Source organism: Numenius arquata, chromosome 11 (genome assembly GCF_964106895.1).
Source record: "Numenius arquata chromosome 11, bNumArq3.hap1.1, whole genome shotgun sequence".
NCBI lineage: Eukaryota > Metazoa > Chordata > Aves > Charadriiformes > Scolopacidae > Numenius > Numenius arquata.
Window position 1 is genome coordinate 40,014,955 of NC_133586.1, and position 17,698 is coordinate 40,032,652.

At 45.2% G+C, this 17,698-nt stretch overlaps 1 protein-coding gene across 1 annotated transcript in view; it reads left to right on the top strand.

Annotated features, from left to right (window-relative positions):
* Positions 1–12,577, top strand: part of ADAMTS2 (ADAM metallopeptidase with thrombospondin type 1 motif 2) — a 189,297-nt gene extending 176,720 nt beyond the window's left edge. The window contains exons 19-22 of the mRNA XM_074155475.1: positions 847–1,054; positions 1,827–1,956; positions 3,007–3,096; positions 7,398–12,577. Of these exons, the coding sequence (XP_074011576.1) occupies positions 847–1,054; positions 1,827–1,956; positions 3,007–3,096; positions 7,398–7,861 (892 nt within the window). The 3' untranslated portion in view covers positions 7,862–12,577. The remainder of the gene's footprint in view (positions 1–846; positions 1,055–1,826; positions 1,957–3,006; positions 3,097–7,397) is intronic.
* Positions 12,578–17,698: the final 5,121 nt, after the last annotated feature.

Genomic DNA, 17,698 nt, shown 5'->3' on the forward strand with positions numbered 1-17,698 from the left:
TATCTTCACTTACTTGATTATAACCAAGCTTTCAGCAGTCTACATAAATTTCTTTTGGTCCTGTCTGTCCTTGTTGCTCTTCTCGAAGTTCCTTACAATTTGTAGCTGTAATTCTTGAGCCTGTTCGGATGATCAGCAAAGTTTTCAACGATACCAAATTACAAACCATGGGTTTCATTTTTCAGTGGCCAAACTGATTTAGACATTATGAACTCAGACCTTCTGATTTTCAGTGGAGTGTTGCTTTCCCCTAGACCAAACATTTATGACGCTGAGGACCCCGATTTGCCCAAGCTCAGGACACACAGCACCAACGGCATAGCTGGGTTTCCCAGTGCTTCAGAAGATGATGCGTAGCATGGCCAGGCATGTGGTCCATGGAATATCCATATATGGGCCAGGCTGGAGCTCCATTTCTAGCCCAGATGTTTTGGATTCACTCCTGTGGGAGCCAGCTGTAGCTCAGGTCTCCCTACATTGTGACACAAGGCACAGCTCATGCACCAAGACCTGGAAAGCTCAGCAGCACCCTTGGGTGGCTGCTTTTGACATAAAAACTACCGTATTTTTATGTGCAGTCTCAGAAGGGCCAGCTTAAAATCAAAGCAAACGAAGCAAAGTAAGAATAACGCTAATCTCCGAGATAATGAGAAACAGGACATGGTCAAAAACCCCTCACTATAACTGCTTGTGGTTTTTCATATCTTCTTTATTTTCCATATCAGAACTAGTATTAACATCCGGTTAAACCTTTGTTTAAGACTTACAGTTCAACAGACAGTCTGAACTCGCCTAATTTAGGAGAGAGAACATTTTACTCAACTTTTTCTCTTTTCACTACCCCAGATGGGTTACAGGAGAATGGGAGCCTTGCAGCAAAAGTTGTGGGAAAACAGGATATCAAGTACGATCTGTCCGATGCATCCAACCCCTACACGATAATACAAATCGGTCTGTTCATACCAAGTACTGCAACAATGACCGTCCAGAAGGCAGGAGGCCTTGCAACCGGGAGCTTTGCCCAGCGCAGTGGAGAATAGGACCCTGGTCACAGGTCGGTCTCTTGCTGGAGGTCTCAAGCAACTAATTTCTTATAATTCAGGGGAGAAAATCTTGGCAATTGTTCTATGCTTTCTATTCAAATGCTTTCACTGCTACTAATGCCACAGAAAGTGAGTTCGATGGAGAGATGGTGGTGGTGAAAGAGCCAGTAAAGCCATCCTGCAGTGATGCTGGGTGATCCAGACCCTGTGAGCCACCCATCTGAGGCGGCAGCATCAGGAAAGCTGAATTCTACCTGCTCTTTATTCTGCTCACAATCACTGACCTCTTGACTTAAGCTTGAGAGAAGGGCAATTAACTCTTTTTATCACTTTTATTTTCTTTCAAGTAAAGAAGACTTTAACGTCTTCAGACACTGTGATTAAGGGCACTAAGAAAGTTAGGCACCAACACTCATGGAGATTCAAAGGTGCAAGCATCTTCGTTGTAAAGGCCACCCCTGATGCACACTGAATTAACGCCTCACATTTGCAATTGTTTCTCTACTGCTCAGATTGTAAACTCTGTCTTGGAATTACTGGTATATCACAAAAAGCAGAATCACAGAATCACATGGGGTTGGAAGGGACCTCTGGAGATCATCCAGTCCAACCACCCAAAAGCAGTGGTGCTCCTTCTTATTTAGTTACCATAGGTACTGCAGTGGTTTAAATAATGTACCGTGTCAGCTTGAATCAAGGGCAGTGGTTTAAAATTTAAAACATAATTTCTACTCCATTGTTTCCAAGTGGTGACTGGGGTCTAACTGGTGCATCTCTTTTCAGTGCTCTGTCAGCTGTGGCAATGGGACGCAGGATCGCCCAGTCCTGTGCCGGACCAGGGACAATGCTATTGGCCTTTGTAAGGACAATAAACCAGAGACTGTAAGGATTTGCAGACTACCTCCATGTCCAAGTAAGTGCTTGTCTTCTCTAGCATATATTACTTGCTGAAAAAAAATAATTGTATTTATTGCCTTTATTTGAAATGCCTTCATTGAATTCATACTTGTGTGCTACATCTGCCTGGTGGTGACGGTTTTCCACAGCCCTGGTTTTGAGCAGACTTTCCCAATGTAGAGCTGTTGTGTGGCTGATGGGCTTCTTGGGCACATGGTTGTTCTCTTCTCGTGGTGGGGAGCACCACTTGCCCCAGGGCAGCATGAGAGGCTGGGGCAGACCTCAACCCAGTGGTGGTGGCTGTATCCAGCCAGCAGATGACAACTCCTCTGCGTGAGAAGCACTGCCCGAGTCTGACCCTGCGCCTCTGCGACGTGCTGGGCTCGGCAGGAGGCTGGTGGCTTGTGGCTAATCAATGGCATCATGTTAAAGATGCCTTTTTGCTTTCCCCGCCTCCAGCGACAGTCCCAGACCTCTTTTCCATTCTGTCAAGCACAAGTTATCTTCAGGGGTTATCTAACTCAAATTTTTTAAGCTATAATAAATTTGTCCCTAGTTAATCCAGGACACTAATGCCTTTATCCTTGTTAGCTTTTCAGCTATTTGCAAATGATACTTGTGAGATCATTTTACGTATTCCTATTACTAAGTAATTCATATTTTTCTTTTATTCCAGATGTATTTCTCAGAGTAGCTTTTGATTCCTAATTAATTAGAACCAAGCTGTTAATTATGGTCTCCAATACAAAGTTTTTATAGAGGTATTATAACTAAATTAGACGGGATGTATCTTAGGACATACTTAACGCTGCTGTGAGAAATACTGCTGGAAAATTGGCCTTCGGGCTGTCTTCAGTGTTGGCTTTCAAGTCTCAGGCACAAGTTGTAGCAAACTGGCAAAACAGCACCCTCTGCCCAAAACTACACAGCCTGGTCATAATCCTTCCCCAGCTCCTTCGCCATCGGAGCCCACTCGCTCTCTTGGCTTATCCCCTTCTGACAGGGCAACTACTTGCTGCTAATAAATGTTGTGTCACATCTTTTTTTTTTTTTGCCTCTATTCAAGGAAACGTTTCTGATCCTTTGAAGAAAACCTACATGATACAATGGCTGTCAAGACCTGATCCAGACTACCCCATCCAGAAAATATCTTCAAGTAAAAGACCCATTTATAACTCTGCCTTTGCCCTTAAATGCATGCCACATCGAATGTGGACTTTGCCTTTTGCTCTCTTCTTCTCTCTATGCGGAAAGTTCCCTTGACTTTGCCAAGTTTAAATCTTGGGCTGAATCTTTTTTTCACACCAGGCACTTGGTGCTCGGTGTCTTTCTTCTCTGGAGCTTGCGTAGCACTGGTGGTGGAGGTCTTGAAGTGTTGGATGTGTGAAGTTGGATCTCCACGGTATGTTGCAGTCCTCCGAAAGGGAGCTGGGATCGGTTTGCTTGTTGCTTGGTGATGGTGAAAAAAGGCTCTTACTGGTTCATGATGTTCAGTTTGATAGCAAAACTGAGAACTTATTGTGAATGTGATCACATCACAATAATGACACCTTGTAGTGCTAAAGTTCTCCTTTATCTAAAAGTCCTAAATCTCATAACTCTCTAGTTTCAGTTCGCCGACAGGGTAGTCTGATGAGTGAAAGAATTTTTTCATTCCATTTTCCTTTGCGGTGCCATTGCTTTCCTCACCCTTGCTGCTCATTTTTTATTCTTGACCCTCACATTTATGTTTGTAACCCGTGGAGGGCTCACTGGGAAGCAGAAGCTCGCTTTCTGTCGGTACTTTCCATGCTGCTATGACACCATCTGCTCTCGCCAAACTCCTGGCGATGGTTTGAAATATTTTTCCTTGTGAAAAGCCGCATTTGTTTTTCCCGTTGCACAATTTTTTGCCAGTTTTGCGAACATTCACTTTAGAAACAAAACCGAAGCAGAACAGGCGTGGTTCGTGTTGAAGGTTGCGTGGTGGTGTTTTTCTTAACCTGGCGGAGGCAATACGATGTTTTCATCGACTACGATGTCTCCAGCTGCTCAGCACGGAGCTGTTTATACTCATTACATCTTTGGTCTTTTTTCACCATGTGCATGTCTGACTTGACTGGTACGGTTGTATGTGTGCGTGTGTGTGTATGCTCTATAGATGTGTCAACTGGCAAACATAACAGTGTGAATTACTACAGAATTACCTCAATTTTTATTGCTTTTTTTGCTTAGAAGAAGAATTTTAGAAAAATGCCTTAATGTTGAAATGTAAATGGCATTAATTTACCAGATCCAGCTTTAAATATAAACAGTACACTGGTACCTTGAGTTAATCTTCATATGGAGTGTTTTTACTTGAATGATAACTATTGGAAGGCAGTAAATTTAATCCGAGGTTAATTTGCACAGTGCATATCCATATCTTCATCAAGACAGGATTGTGACCTAACCTACTGAAATTTAACTGGAATTCTTGCTTCACCTTCTGTGTTTGTGTTGGAGATTTGGAATTCACAAGTCATAAACCTGTTTGTGACAGTCAGTACCAATAGTAGAAGCGTATCAACTTTAAAACCGCAGTCTTGGAGCAAATTACTACCTTATTGCATTGATCATGTTCTTTGGAAAAGTGGCATTTTTGAATCTTTGGGTCTTCAACAGTGTAGCACTTCAAACTTGTCATTATCATGTGATCACATATTTAAATTTTGCTGTTAATATGATAATTTCCTGAAACATGTTAACAATTTACATGACAAGGTGAAAAAGCAAAGACACGTATCTGGCACTGAATACTGTTATGTAAAATAATTGGTGTTTAACTGTATAAATATATTCATGACTGTTACCTTTAAATAGACAATGTTTAGTGATGTTTCAAGAGATGGGTGGCTATAGAGAATGGTGCAATAAGGTATCTGGGCATTGTGCACTATGTCTATATGCACTTTGGTTTATCAGGGATATTTTATTAGTGTTTTGTATGTATTTAACATAATATTAAAGATGTGCCAATTCAGTTTGCTTTTCAATATTTTTTTATGAGACTAATGTGTACCAAAGTGACTGTGAAACTGATTTATTTTTTTCTTACTGATGTTTTGAAGATATACTTCCAGTCTGTCATGCATACTGCAAGTAAAAATAAATAAAAGTTCAGTAAATCTGGATATTTTGGCTTGGATAGAGGATAAGAATTTCATTTTGACATTCATAAGTTAGAGAGTTTATTTATATAACTTATCAGATGTCACCAAACATATTACATAATGCAGGTTTATTTTCATGTGGTTTTAAGCTTGACGTTACATATTTTTGATAGGAAAAAAAAAAGGCATTTTTCTAAAGGGCCTTTTAGTGATTCTTACAAAGCCAAGAACAGATCTGCTTTGTTTAAACTACTTTTAAATATTATATCTTTTGGCTTTTATTTTGCAAGCCATTTGGAGAAGCTTGCATTAAGGTCGTGCAACACCAGGCAAAATGTTCAAAGGGGACCCTACCTGGTACGTAAAAAGTATATAAGGCTCTATATGCACATGCAGTCCTTTGTATAGAGTTGTGCATGCAGGTATGAACAATTCCAGCTCTTTAAGACTGGTTTGAATATGTCTCCAAAACCAAGGCACTATTCTTAGGTTCCTAAGGCAGGAGTTGGTTCTTTCTGTCCAGCAGCATCTCAGTTTAGCCTTTGAAAAATACGAAAACGAATTGACACATTTGAAAATAGGAACCAGAATTTTGCTTTTCTGAAACAAATGCAACAACTGGGGCATAAATACAATGGATGGAAGGTGTTTCCACCTTCCTCAGCCACCACTAGCATTTTTATAGCAGCAGCAACAGTTACTCGTTTATTTTAGACTGATATGTTTGCCAATTAAACACCTATAATGCCCTATTTTGTTAACTGAGGATGAGTGGAGAGGCGACACCTACACTGTCTGAGCTCACTTGGTATCTCTGAATCTGCTCTGGTTCTCTACTTTGCTGTGAGGTTGCTGACAGGGTAAGTCAGTGTTGGCAGCGGGATGAGCCCCAATAACAGGCTGACTGGAGCACGCTGTCTGCCATCGGGTACGCGCTAAATAAAGGCGAGTAATTGGAGTTACTCATCCTTTACTGTAAGAGTAAGGTGGAAATGTAGTCAGAGCAGGGAGAGAGGCAGAAGTGATTTCATCTCTGTCTCAGCACTCTGGCCACAGAGAAAAATATTTTGTTACCGATTATGCCAAGTGTTGGTCAGGCAGCCTTTCTCCTCGCCCCCTCCTCTCCTGCAATCCCTCCGACTCCTCTTTCTTTCAGCATGGGCTCTGTTGGGATTTTTCCTTCACTGCAGTTCCCAGTAGTTCCTGGCCCCATCACTTCAGCCTGGAGGCACAGGAGCTGTAGAGCGTGTATGTAGGACAGAGGACAGGTAGCCCTCCCTCCAAGCTTGCTAGCCCTTCTCCATCCATCCGCTGCCAATTCATGCGGTCCTGTACCTCCTCTGAGCAGAAATCACAAGGGCTTGAGTAATTTCTGAGCAGACCTCTGTTAATGTTTCTCAGACAGTAAAGCAGTTTGACCAGCTCCCTTTAACCCCTTAACCTACCTTTTGCCACCTGTATTTCAGGAAGATCAGGTTCTGCCGCCTGTATCATAGTGCAGATTGTCGTAACAGCTATTGACAGCTTAAACCCTATCAGTTATCACCCTGTCGCTTTTATTACAGTTTTTCAGTCAGTGACACAAAAATCAGGACTTGTTACTGGGTCTCCCAGCCATCAGTGGACTGGCTTGGCTCCATCGCTCCGGAGTTTGGATATCAGCTCCCCTTTAGGAGGGAGGAGAAAAGCCTTACGCAAAATGCACCCCTTTTCTCTCGAGCAAGGGGCGTGCTCAGGCAACGCTGCTGTTTTCAGAGTAGAGGTACCTGGTGAAAAAAATCACTCCAATGGGAGATGGATTAATTCTGAGAGTTACATGGTACACGTAGAAATAAGACTATAAATATAATATAAATTACCCCGACCGTGGTTACTCACTGTCAGATTGCAGAAAAGCATTAAAAGGAGTGAGAGAGGGGGAAAAGGTTTCTCAATATAAACCTTGATGACTTTTGGGAGGGCTTAATGTAGCTTTAGCAACGAGAAAGCACTATTGGTGTATTTTGAACCCTAAGCCATGGCAGGATCACACATCGTGGTCTTTGTGGTACTACTTGCAGAATGTGAAGCCAGAAATTAGTGTTATGGTCTATAGCATGGATGGGGCTGGTACAAAGACTTCAGATCAGCCTTTGCACCCCTTGAAGTGAGTTGAGTTTTAGGTTTAATATCAAGCCTGCTTCTGCTTATAGAAGGCTCATTTCCCAGTTTCCTGTCTCACTTTAAATACCAAACCCTCTGCCCACTGCCAAAGCTTCAGCTGTGTTTCTTTTTCTGATTAATGTGAAGATGCTCTTTATTTATCTGTTCCCTTTTTCTCTTTCAGAAGATCATTGTCAAGGAGACAAGTCAATGTTTTGTCGCATGGAGGTTCTCTCCCGTTACTGCTCCATTCCCGGTTACAATAAGCTGTGTTGCAAGTCCTGTAATATGTACAGCAACATAACAGAGGATGGCAATGTAACTGATTCTAACGTAAATAAGAATAATGTCATTGAGGAGGAGCTCCTGACAACCCTCAGCCCTCCCACGGGAGTGTCCACCACAGAGTCTGCCACCAGCCCTCCTCCTGTTTCCAAACCACGTGCACCTCCTTCCAATGCAACCGAGGAGCACCCAGAAATCAATGCGGTGGATGTTCCCTATAAAATCGATGGGCTGGATAACGAAGTGTCACAGCACAACATCATTACACGGAGGAGGATACCTTATGAAAGGACAAGGAATCAAAGAATTCAGGAGCTGATTGCTGAGAAAAGGAAAAGAGAGACTCTTAGGAAAATAAACTAAAATGGAAATATGGCACAAGCGACATTTTTCTCTTATAGAGATGTTACCAACATTATAATATTGCCCATGTCGTAGAGACTAAAAATGGGGAAAAATCAAAGTGGTGCTATGGCAGAGATGCCAAATTCTAAAGCCTACTATAAATGGAAATGACAGATTGTTTCATAAGTGCTAATCTGAACACTTTGATGGCTAGGTTTACAGGGTATGGTAGAGTATTAGTGCAATATCATTACAGCGTTTCATCGAATCCAAACAAACCGTAATACCTAGGCCAGGTTAGCAGGTTTCTTGTTTATGGGCTCTTTAAAGTCTTCTATGCTTGGGAGTGGTAATGGGAGTTACACTTAGGATGGAGGAAAACAGTCCCAAGACATAATAAATCCCTTTAACACCGACAAGCAGGCGGTCATGGATCCTGTGATGTTTCTGTGCGTTGCATAAACCCGGGCACTAACTCAGCCCCCGGTTCAGGAAGGTACTTAAGGACGTGCCAGACTGAGTTTCGCTGACTTTAGCAGAGCTGTTCCTGTGGTCACAGCCAGGCATGTGCTTTCATAGCTTTCTTAACCGGTACTGCGTAAGAAAAATATATAGAAAATTCTGTAGCCGTATATTTATGTGTAAATTAAAAAAAAAAACCAAACTGGCAAACAGTAGTTTACATATTTCCATAAACAGTTTCAAAGGATTCTCCAAAACTTTGGAATAATTGCAAGACATTCAGTAGGGTAGATCCAGCCAACTTGGACTTGACACCATCCTAGTCTTTCTGTTTACAATTATCCATATTTTTGATAGTCTTTAAGTTCCTGTAATGCAACAGCCTCAGTGATCTTTGTTGGTTGGTGCTTTTTTTGTTGGTCTGATTTTTTTTTTCTACCCACATACTGTTTAACTTAAAGATGACTGGATTCTTGTTGTCTTTTCTTTGGTGCTTTGTCGAGAAATTTTTTTTTTTACTTCCATAGGATGAGGTTACTTCGGAGGAAATAATTTTGTATTATTTTCCTTTCCTTAGGACATCTTTATTGGTGCGGAAGTGAACAATTGCCCTTACATATACACATACATCCACACACATACGTGTGTACGCACAGTACCAGGTCTGCTAGAAACTTTAGGAGGTGTAACCTGATAACCCTTTGAGTACTTCCTTTCCCCTCAGGGTCATTGTGGTTTTCATAGCTCATTTTGAGTTCCTGGTTGGAGATCAGAAGATGAGTTCAGCTTGGCCCTAACACCACAGATTGGCCTGCACTGGTTCCTGCTGCGGGTGGCATCTGAGCAGTTTTCCTTCTGTCTCCTGGCTTGGACTCTTCCATTTGCTTCCTCTTTGCTGGTAAACCTCCTGCAGAGAGCAGGGCTTCCCTGAAATCCTCCTTTTACCAGTAGGTAGGTCTGATGGCTACTAATTCAGATTTTCCAGTCTGAGAATAAGATCTCATCCTCCAGCCTGAGCTGGTCTTAGTTTGAAGCGGCGCCAGTCGTAAGCCTGTGTATACAGACACCTAATGATGGGAAATGTGCTGAGTTTCCAGCAATGTGTAAGCTCTTCTGTGGCCTGGCTGCTGGAAAAGAGCTTCAGAAGTATTGCAAGGTGAACCACGTGTGGCAACCTGCGACCCTGCCTTCTGCCCTCCACCACCACGGCGGAATGAGCTGCCCAGTCTCTTCGGAACAAGCCGGTCCTGCTGGAAAGGAGGTGAGAGCCTGCAAGGAGCACTGAGATGTCGAACTGTTCTGGCCTGAACTGTGGCCAGAAGTCTTTGAAGGACAAGACCTCGTTTAAGAAAAATACTTTATGGAGATACTAGCCAAAGCAGAGAAGAAATGTTTTCGGCTGGTGTGATGCCATCAAACATGCCTTTTTACAGAGAACCAAGGTGATACACTTGAGGGAGTGTTTAGGACCAGCTCAGATGGTACAAGGGTGGGAGTTACACTGAAGACCATGAAGACTGGGAAGCATAAAGTCCTGGTAAAGGTCCAGAGCACTAGGAAACATCTCCTGGGCCAAGCAGACGTGGCTGCAGATGTGAAAGCAGCAGCCAGCGCAAGCAACAAAGTAATCTGTTCTGGTTTTGAAAAGTAAAACCAAAGCTCCGCAGTCTGGCAGCGCCGAGCAGCAGTTGGCGGGGGCAGCGGCAGGAGTCTCACCCCAGACTTTAACTTGTGAGACACCGAGCATTTTCCTGCAGTCGAAGGTTGCTTGTCTTTAGTTGCCCACATGGTAGCCTTCGCTTGCCCCAGCCCCGCTCCATGGCCTGCCTGCCGTTACAGAGCCCTGGGCAAACCCGGCGACGGCCCCAAGAGCTTTATGCCAAGGGATTTGTGGCCGCCTAAAGACAGGACAAGCTTCAGTAACAGCACAGGGTCAGGTCACGTCTGTGCAAAACAGAGCAACGTAGTAGTGAGCACTGAAGGGGGAAAAAAACCCCACCATGCTACTTATAAGCGAGGAAGACATGTCTAAATTAACATCATCCCAGCTGCTGTGCCATGGGAGACACAAGCTGTAGCCAGGCTCCCAGCCTGTGGACAGAGTATTTGTTGCCTCCACGCTTCCTTTACCCAGACGTGGTTTGTGTAAAACTCATTGTTTCCCCTTCAAGTTATTATTCTGCTTTTAGCTCTGTGGACAATAAAAAATAAACCACAACCCCCGGCTTTTTCATAGCCTGGAAGCACATCCAAGCCTATGGTAAACTTAGGAAAAACCCTCACAAACCCAAGGATAGAGAGAGGTTGGGGCTTGACGTTATGTGGGTGGGCAGGTCAAAGTTTGTTGCCTGAATGGTACCAGCCTGACTGTCTTGGAGTTTGTGGAGACCCATTTCTCCGACCTCCGGAAGCCTGAGATAACTCATCTAATAGCTTCTGTTCTTCCTTAGCATCAGGAATAGGCTTAGTCAACAAGGGAATGTGAAGAAATGCCCACGGCTCAAATGCCATCTTACAAATAGCCTCTTCTGTCCAAAGGACTTCTCAGTTGTGTCCCAATAGCAAGTGGGGCAGGAATTTATTGGGTGCAACTTCAAGTGACCTTTCTGCAAACAGCACGAGGAAAGGCCTGTTCCAGTGCGGAGACCCAACGTTTGGAAAGGACTGGGCAGTTCTGCGTGGAGCATTTCCAGCGGCCAGGACTGCTGCAGGCTGGGCAAGGTCAGTCGCAGGGGGTGCTCGCTCACACACGGCATGGACACCCTGGCTGAACTTGGAAAGCTGGTTCGGAGTTCAAAAACTTGACCACTTTGTTCTTTCTCCAGAGTAAGTCAGTTTGCAATCAAACAAACCAAAAGCGTTTTTCCAGATAAGGTGGCAACTTCTGCTGCACCTTGGAGCAGGAGCAGCCTCCCAGAAGGCTGATGTGGTACTACGCTAGGTCTGGTGTTCATTTGGGACCCGGTGCGATGCCTAGCGGCATCTGCATTTAGGAAGGGCTTGCTCCCTTCTCAGTCTCACCTTTTGGGAGATTTAATTTAATTTCTTTCTCGCTGGTTTTAATTCTACTGACTATTTCTCTAGCTGTTATTTGGGGAATACTGAAGTGATTCAGCTTCAGTTTAGATTGCTCAAGACAGTGAGACGCTGATGGATACAGTCTGGTCCATCTCCTTACAGAGCAGAGCCACCAGCTGCCTTTTCTTTGCAGTCTTGCTGCATGAGGGAAGAAAGAAAAAGGTTCTTCAGACCAGGAAAGATGCCTTCTTTTCAAGTTGGCATCAGTTTTTCAGAAGGTTTTTTTTTTTTTCAGCAGTTCCACATGATGGTGGTTTCCTAAGAACATGTACCTCACTTCTACTGGAAAACACAGAGCAGAGCTCTACTGATAAAGAAAAAGTAGCCCAAGGCAATAGGTGGGGTTTTGCTCTCAGCTGATCTTCGTTCCTTGTCATGCAGCAGAAATTCTGGTCATTTTTTGGTTGGTTGGACTCCGACAACTCTTTCCTCTTTTCTACAATACTGTAATTGGGCAAGAGCATCATCGTAGTGTGTCTCCTGTAACCATTTTGCTGTTGCCCAGGTACTGCATTTTGAGATATAATGAGCAGAGAGTGGCAGTTTAATGTAACCTAATCCTCAGAAACTAAAGCAGGTTTATAAGTAAATATATTCCTGCAGAGACCGTCTCAGTGGTCTGAGAGCTAAAGCAATGTGCTCCCATTAAGCAATGCGTTTTGGAATCTAACCATGCAAGTACGCAGCTTTCTAAATTGTCATTTTTCTGGTGTTCTAAACTTAAAATCCAAGTGACAGCCCCTCAGGAAAAAGATCCCAAACCAATTCTGGTTCCTTTGGCTCCAATCTGCTGCCATTTTTTTCACCAACATTCCTTTAAAGATTTCTGTAATCTATTATGAATGCATCACTTTTTATATTCATATATCCATTCAATATTTAGAGTCTCACAACATCTCCATAGAATGCTTTCAGATATTTTGAGAATTCTAGAAATGGTGCTTTACCAGTACTCAAAGGGTTTTATGTTTTATTTTATTACGTAATGCATTTAATGTCTTATTTACTCACCTACAATGCACAGTATTAGCTATGTTCATCTGAATATCTATATGCAACTTCCATTCACTTACATATGCCTTAACAGAAATTGCAATAAATAGCCGTTTCTTGTATATTAAAAATGTATATACAAATTAGAATCTTTAATTTTATAATTTATTAAATTCAAATGTCTGTGTTCTTTTGCAAAGTGTTTGACTTTTCCCTGTGCTTTTTTCGTTGAAGTAACGTTATGCAGAGATGCTGGGGGAGGAAGAACCAGCGTCTTCAGACTCAAAACCAATTCAATTTCTAAAAACTTTATCTTAACGAAGAGGGATTGGGATACACTTGCTGCCAAAGTCCTACATCTTTGTTACAACAACCGTTATCCGAGGCCCAATATGAAGTCAGTGGACCAAAGCCTCGGTTGATAACTGCGCAGAAATCAATCAAACCCACTCAAACCTGCTTGATGCTCTCAGCCTTTCCGTTCAGCTGAAGCCTGTCCTGGTCCATGTGTCATCTCCTTAAAAGGCTCGGTTATTTGGGCTTCTTTTCAGGACTGATGAGCAAATTTCATTTTGCGTGTCCTATTGATAAAGTAATTGCTCTTTTCCATGAAATTATTGTGCATACGTTTTCCTGCCGTACCCTGCACGCTCGTGGCCAGGTTCCCTTTAAAGCATAATTGAATCTCTCCCATCTAATTGAATTTTGTTGCTTGAGGATTTGAAAGATCCCCGCTTACCTTGATTATTCAGTTAGCACCAGGCAGTGCATTCAAGTCCAACATGTTCTTTTAATCAGTTAACGAACCACCTCAGCATTTTCAATATGGAAAAGACATTTACTTACTTAAATGCCCTGATAAAACAGCGGAGCAGCCAAAACCTGGATTTCATTTACTGTGACGATTGGTGTAGTATCTAATTTACAGCTGTGACAAGGGTTATATTTAATTGGCTTTTGCCTTCCCAACCCCCAAATTTAGAGATTTTTAGAGTGGCCATGGGAAAGGGTCTCACATCCATACCCAGACACGAGAAGGTGGGGTAAAACACGTCCAAACACCAGCTCAGTGCAGTGTGTGCGTTACAGGAGAAGCTCTTTTGCAGTGGAAGGAAAGGAAACGTTATCCTAAAAGACAGAAGTTGCAAGGAGACTGCTCTGTCTCGTTCACACAGACGGTGTCCGTACAGCATCCTACTCCCGCGGCATCCACAAACACCAGTTTTGCCTGTTCCCGAACACGAAGCCGTGCCTGGCTCCGTGCATCCGCACAAAAGCAAACCCACCACGTGTGATATGTGGGCAGCAAGCCCCAAGCTAAACGCCAAACCCGTGCATATGGCATGAGTTAATGTATGGTGTGTGCATACACTCTCCTTCCTCCTGTGCCAGGGGAGCCCTTGCTTGTGCCCAGGCAGTCACAGGCGCTGCAGGGTTACCTGGAGCGCAGCTGGTTCAGCAAAGACAGGAGGAATGGGCTAGGGATGGAGTTTCCCAGCAGAACACCCCCCCCCCAAAACCTGCTTGCGATTCCACTAACACCAGTGAGAAGTAGCGTGGGCAGAGCAAAGAGCCTGTGCTGGTAAATCAGAGCCTTTCTGGGCAAATATTCATGTTTTGGGAGAAGGACTTACAGCTTGTGGTGCAGAAATGAGCAAACAGTTGAGGAAATCTCACAGTCGTCTCTGCCGAGCGCTCTCTGGAAAAAAAAAAGTAAAAAATAATAAAAGCAGCTCAGGGAGCAATTCCAGGCCAGGAAAGTAGTTACTCAGGTTATTTGCAATAACACCAGGCAGAAGGTAGCTCCTCCAAAGCGCCGTGCCAATCTGACTGCCCCTTCACACAGCCTGGGGGGCACAGGGTGATTTCCAGCCACCCTCCCGGGGGGGTGATGTCTCAGCACTTGGCGTTGCTCACGGGGGTCAAAAAATGGTTCAGAGCCCTCCTGGGGGCTGGATGCCTGGAAACGCCATGGGAGCCGCGTGTGTGTGTGCATCTGGCTGTGTGTGTGTTGCTCTCCTGCGGTCTCTCCCCCACCACCCTTCCACCATCCCTCCCTCATTCGCAGCTTTCCAAAGCCGAGCTGGGACGGAAGCGACGGAGCCGTGGAACCACATCAAGTGCGAGCGCACTTCTAAAAAAAAACTCGTTACAGCCAGAAGCAGAGCAGGCTGACACATGGGGGAGAAACCTCATCGTAGTTAATCTGTGGGGTTTTATGCTTCATCAGCAGAGTGCTCCCACCAGCCTGACACCATGAAATGGCGGTTTGCACCCCTGCTACCCCGAGCAGAGCTTGGGTTCCCATCAGGCTGGCGACGGAGGACCTGCTCAGGCTCCTTCTCCTCTCCGGACGCAGAGTTTCTAGTTGAGTTACCACTAGATGGTGGCAGGGTACAAGAAGTACGGTTATGAAACAGCCGCTGGACTTTGGTACCAGGGTGAAAAAAAAATCCCTCCGTCTGGTGATCGGGGCTCTCTGCATCCCAGGGTGGAAGGAAGGGCCGGATGGAGTAAAAGCTGCTCAGCTCAGTCCTCAGTGCAGCGTGGATGTACTGGAAGACGCTGGTGTACTGCTGTCCCTGCCTTACCAGCAGCCAGGTGTGAAGAACAAGCCTGAAGCCTGCAGGAGAGAAATACAGACATCAGCAATGGAGAAACAGAGCCGTGATCAGCCCCACCACCCAAACCACAGAAAAATAGTTCCAGAATTAAGTTATTTTATGGAAGCGCTTAGGCCACCTTAGCACAGCACAGCCCCAGCTGATAACAGAAAGTTTAGAGGGCAGTAACATTGCAGAGTTTTCCATTGATGGTTATCATAAACTGATCTTGCAATTTTTTTAATCAGGCAAAGCTCTTTAATAAAAGAAATGCATCAGCTATGGGCAGATGAACCTGCCTTGGGTGAGCCGCAGCTTGGATTAGCAGCCAAATGCTGAGCAGTTTGTAATAAATCACTTATTTAGCAAAATGGGGTCCGTTTTCCATTTGCAAGTGACGGGGATGTTCCTGCAGCTGTTTGGCATCAAAGACCCTCTCATGGCACAGAAGTCATTTATGGCAGGTGTATTTGAATTGTTCGGGTCCTTTATGAGCTGTGCCAGGGGTGAGGGGGTGTCTCCGGGACTGACCGGGACAGCTTCCAAAGGAAAATTGATCTCTGTATGTAAAGGATGGAGATCCCAGGGCCTGAAAAATGAAAGCCGGACTTCTGTGCAGTTGAGGGCTTCAGAGCAAAGGGAAGCAAACGCGGGTTTCCCAGGAGCTGAGCAGCCACCTGTTCCTCTGCACGGCCTGTTTGTGCTCTGGCCCTGGTCCCTCTGGGTTTATTGTCAGCACGAGGAGCGGTGGATCCGTAACTCCATGTGTTTAGACCCCTTTCCTGAGGGGGTTTGGAAAGGAGCTGCACAAGTGAGGTGCAATTATTCCGCAAGGCCTGACCGGAGGGAACGGCTTGTTGCTTGTAATATTTAACAGCATTTGCACGGCTCGCTGCTTCCCTTGGTACAGATTTCCCCAGATTTTCCGGCCACCGCTGGCATCCCCGGGCCACCCTGCCAGGCTCTGGTGTCAGGCAGCACTGAGAGCAACTCGGCCCCTCCAGGCTGCTGGTGGGACGGGGGTTTTCATGGGACCCTAGGCAGGAGAAGACTCTCAGGTGATGGCAGCACGGTGTCCTCACCGAGCCCTGCCACAATGACCAGCACTCGGCTTCCCAGTCTCTCTGTGGGGCATGTCCACAAAGGACGACTCTGCATCAATGTTCAGGCCCTTTGGGGGGTGTCAGGTGTTTGGTTGGAGCCCAGATGGACATTTCTATAATCTATGGTGATGTACGGAAAAACGCAGGCATACAAAGGTGCAATGTAACCTTGTGCAGAAAAGTAACGGTATAAATATAAAAATATTTGTATTATTTCAAATAAATATCCTGGGCTGGATTCCCAGGGGAAGTCCCCAGGGAGAAAACACCAAACACTTTCTGAGACTCCAAAATACTTTAAAAACGAAGCCCCCACGGGCGCCGATGGGAGCCAGGCTGGCAGACCCACGACACCAGCATGGCTTAGGAACTCCCAGCCACGGTCCCTGGAGTCATTTTTCCGATCTTAATTGAAATCCCAAGGAAACAGAGTGCCTAAATCACTCCGAGCCTCTCTGGAGGACTCCACCAGTGCTCCCAGCTGGATGGAGAGCTCAGCTTCTGCAAACAAACCTTGTGCTCAACTGGGGTTTCCAGTCTGCACAGCAACCGGGTCCTGGCTTGCAAAAACCCAGTTACCATGTGAGCTGCAGTCAAGGCAACAGCTGTGGGTGCGACGTTTCTAACCCAGCTCTGTCTAGTTAATATGAAAACAGCTCATTAATGTTTCACGGGAATATCTTCCCCGCGTACCGTGGCGGCTGCTCGCTGTAATGCACGGGAGGTTAACGGGCTGGGGGATATAATTAGAGGACACAAATCATGTGGAATCTGGCAGAAAGTGGGTCAAACTGTTTTCCTTTCCTGAACTTTTAATGACAAACAGGCAGGGGAGAAGCAGCTCACTGCACCGAGGCGTGGAGATGCTCAGGGTCACTCTAACCCCGTCCCCCATCCCTGGCAAGAGTTGACGCTGCGGCAAAGCCCGGCACTGACACCGCTCCCTTCCTGGCACGCTCTGACGTGGGTTTAGACACTGTCTCGCAGCATGGGAGCAATGTGGCAGCATTTTCCAATCACAATATTTGCTAGTTTACCAAAAAAGCCTCGTTCCTGCAGGCAGGAGAGTGGCAGGACAGGGTGTGTGGGCTGGTGGCGGTCCCTTTGGGATGCTGGTACCTTTGGGTGCTGAGGCTACTCCGGGAGGAGGGTTTGGACAGAGAGGAGCAGAGGCAGAGGACTTCCAACCAGGCTAAAAACGCCTTAATAAAAAGAAAAGAAAAAAAGAGTTTAAAAATGTGAATTTACAGTTCTACTGGTTACTGAGAACACTTGAAATTGGCACCCTAAATGTCCCTTTGGAGACCTCATAATCAGAAAGTGAAGGGAAGGGACCTTCTGTTTAGTGTCTTTTTGACCCGGTTTTGGCAGCAGGCACTGCCTCCCAGCACAGGACCTCGAAAACTGGGATTTCTTTCAAACTGGGATTTTGCTGCCCACAGCCCAGGGCTCAGCTGGCACAAGCAGAGCAGCAACGTGGCATCTCTGAGCTGTCACATTGGTGCCATCGGGTCTGACCCCGATCCAGGTAGTGAAGCCAACGGGGCTGCCCAGCTCCCCAGCTCCTGCAGGGGTACCGGTTTGGGAACCAGGCTTGGAGGGGCTTTTACTCTTTT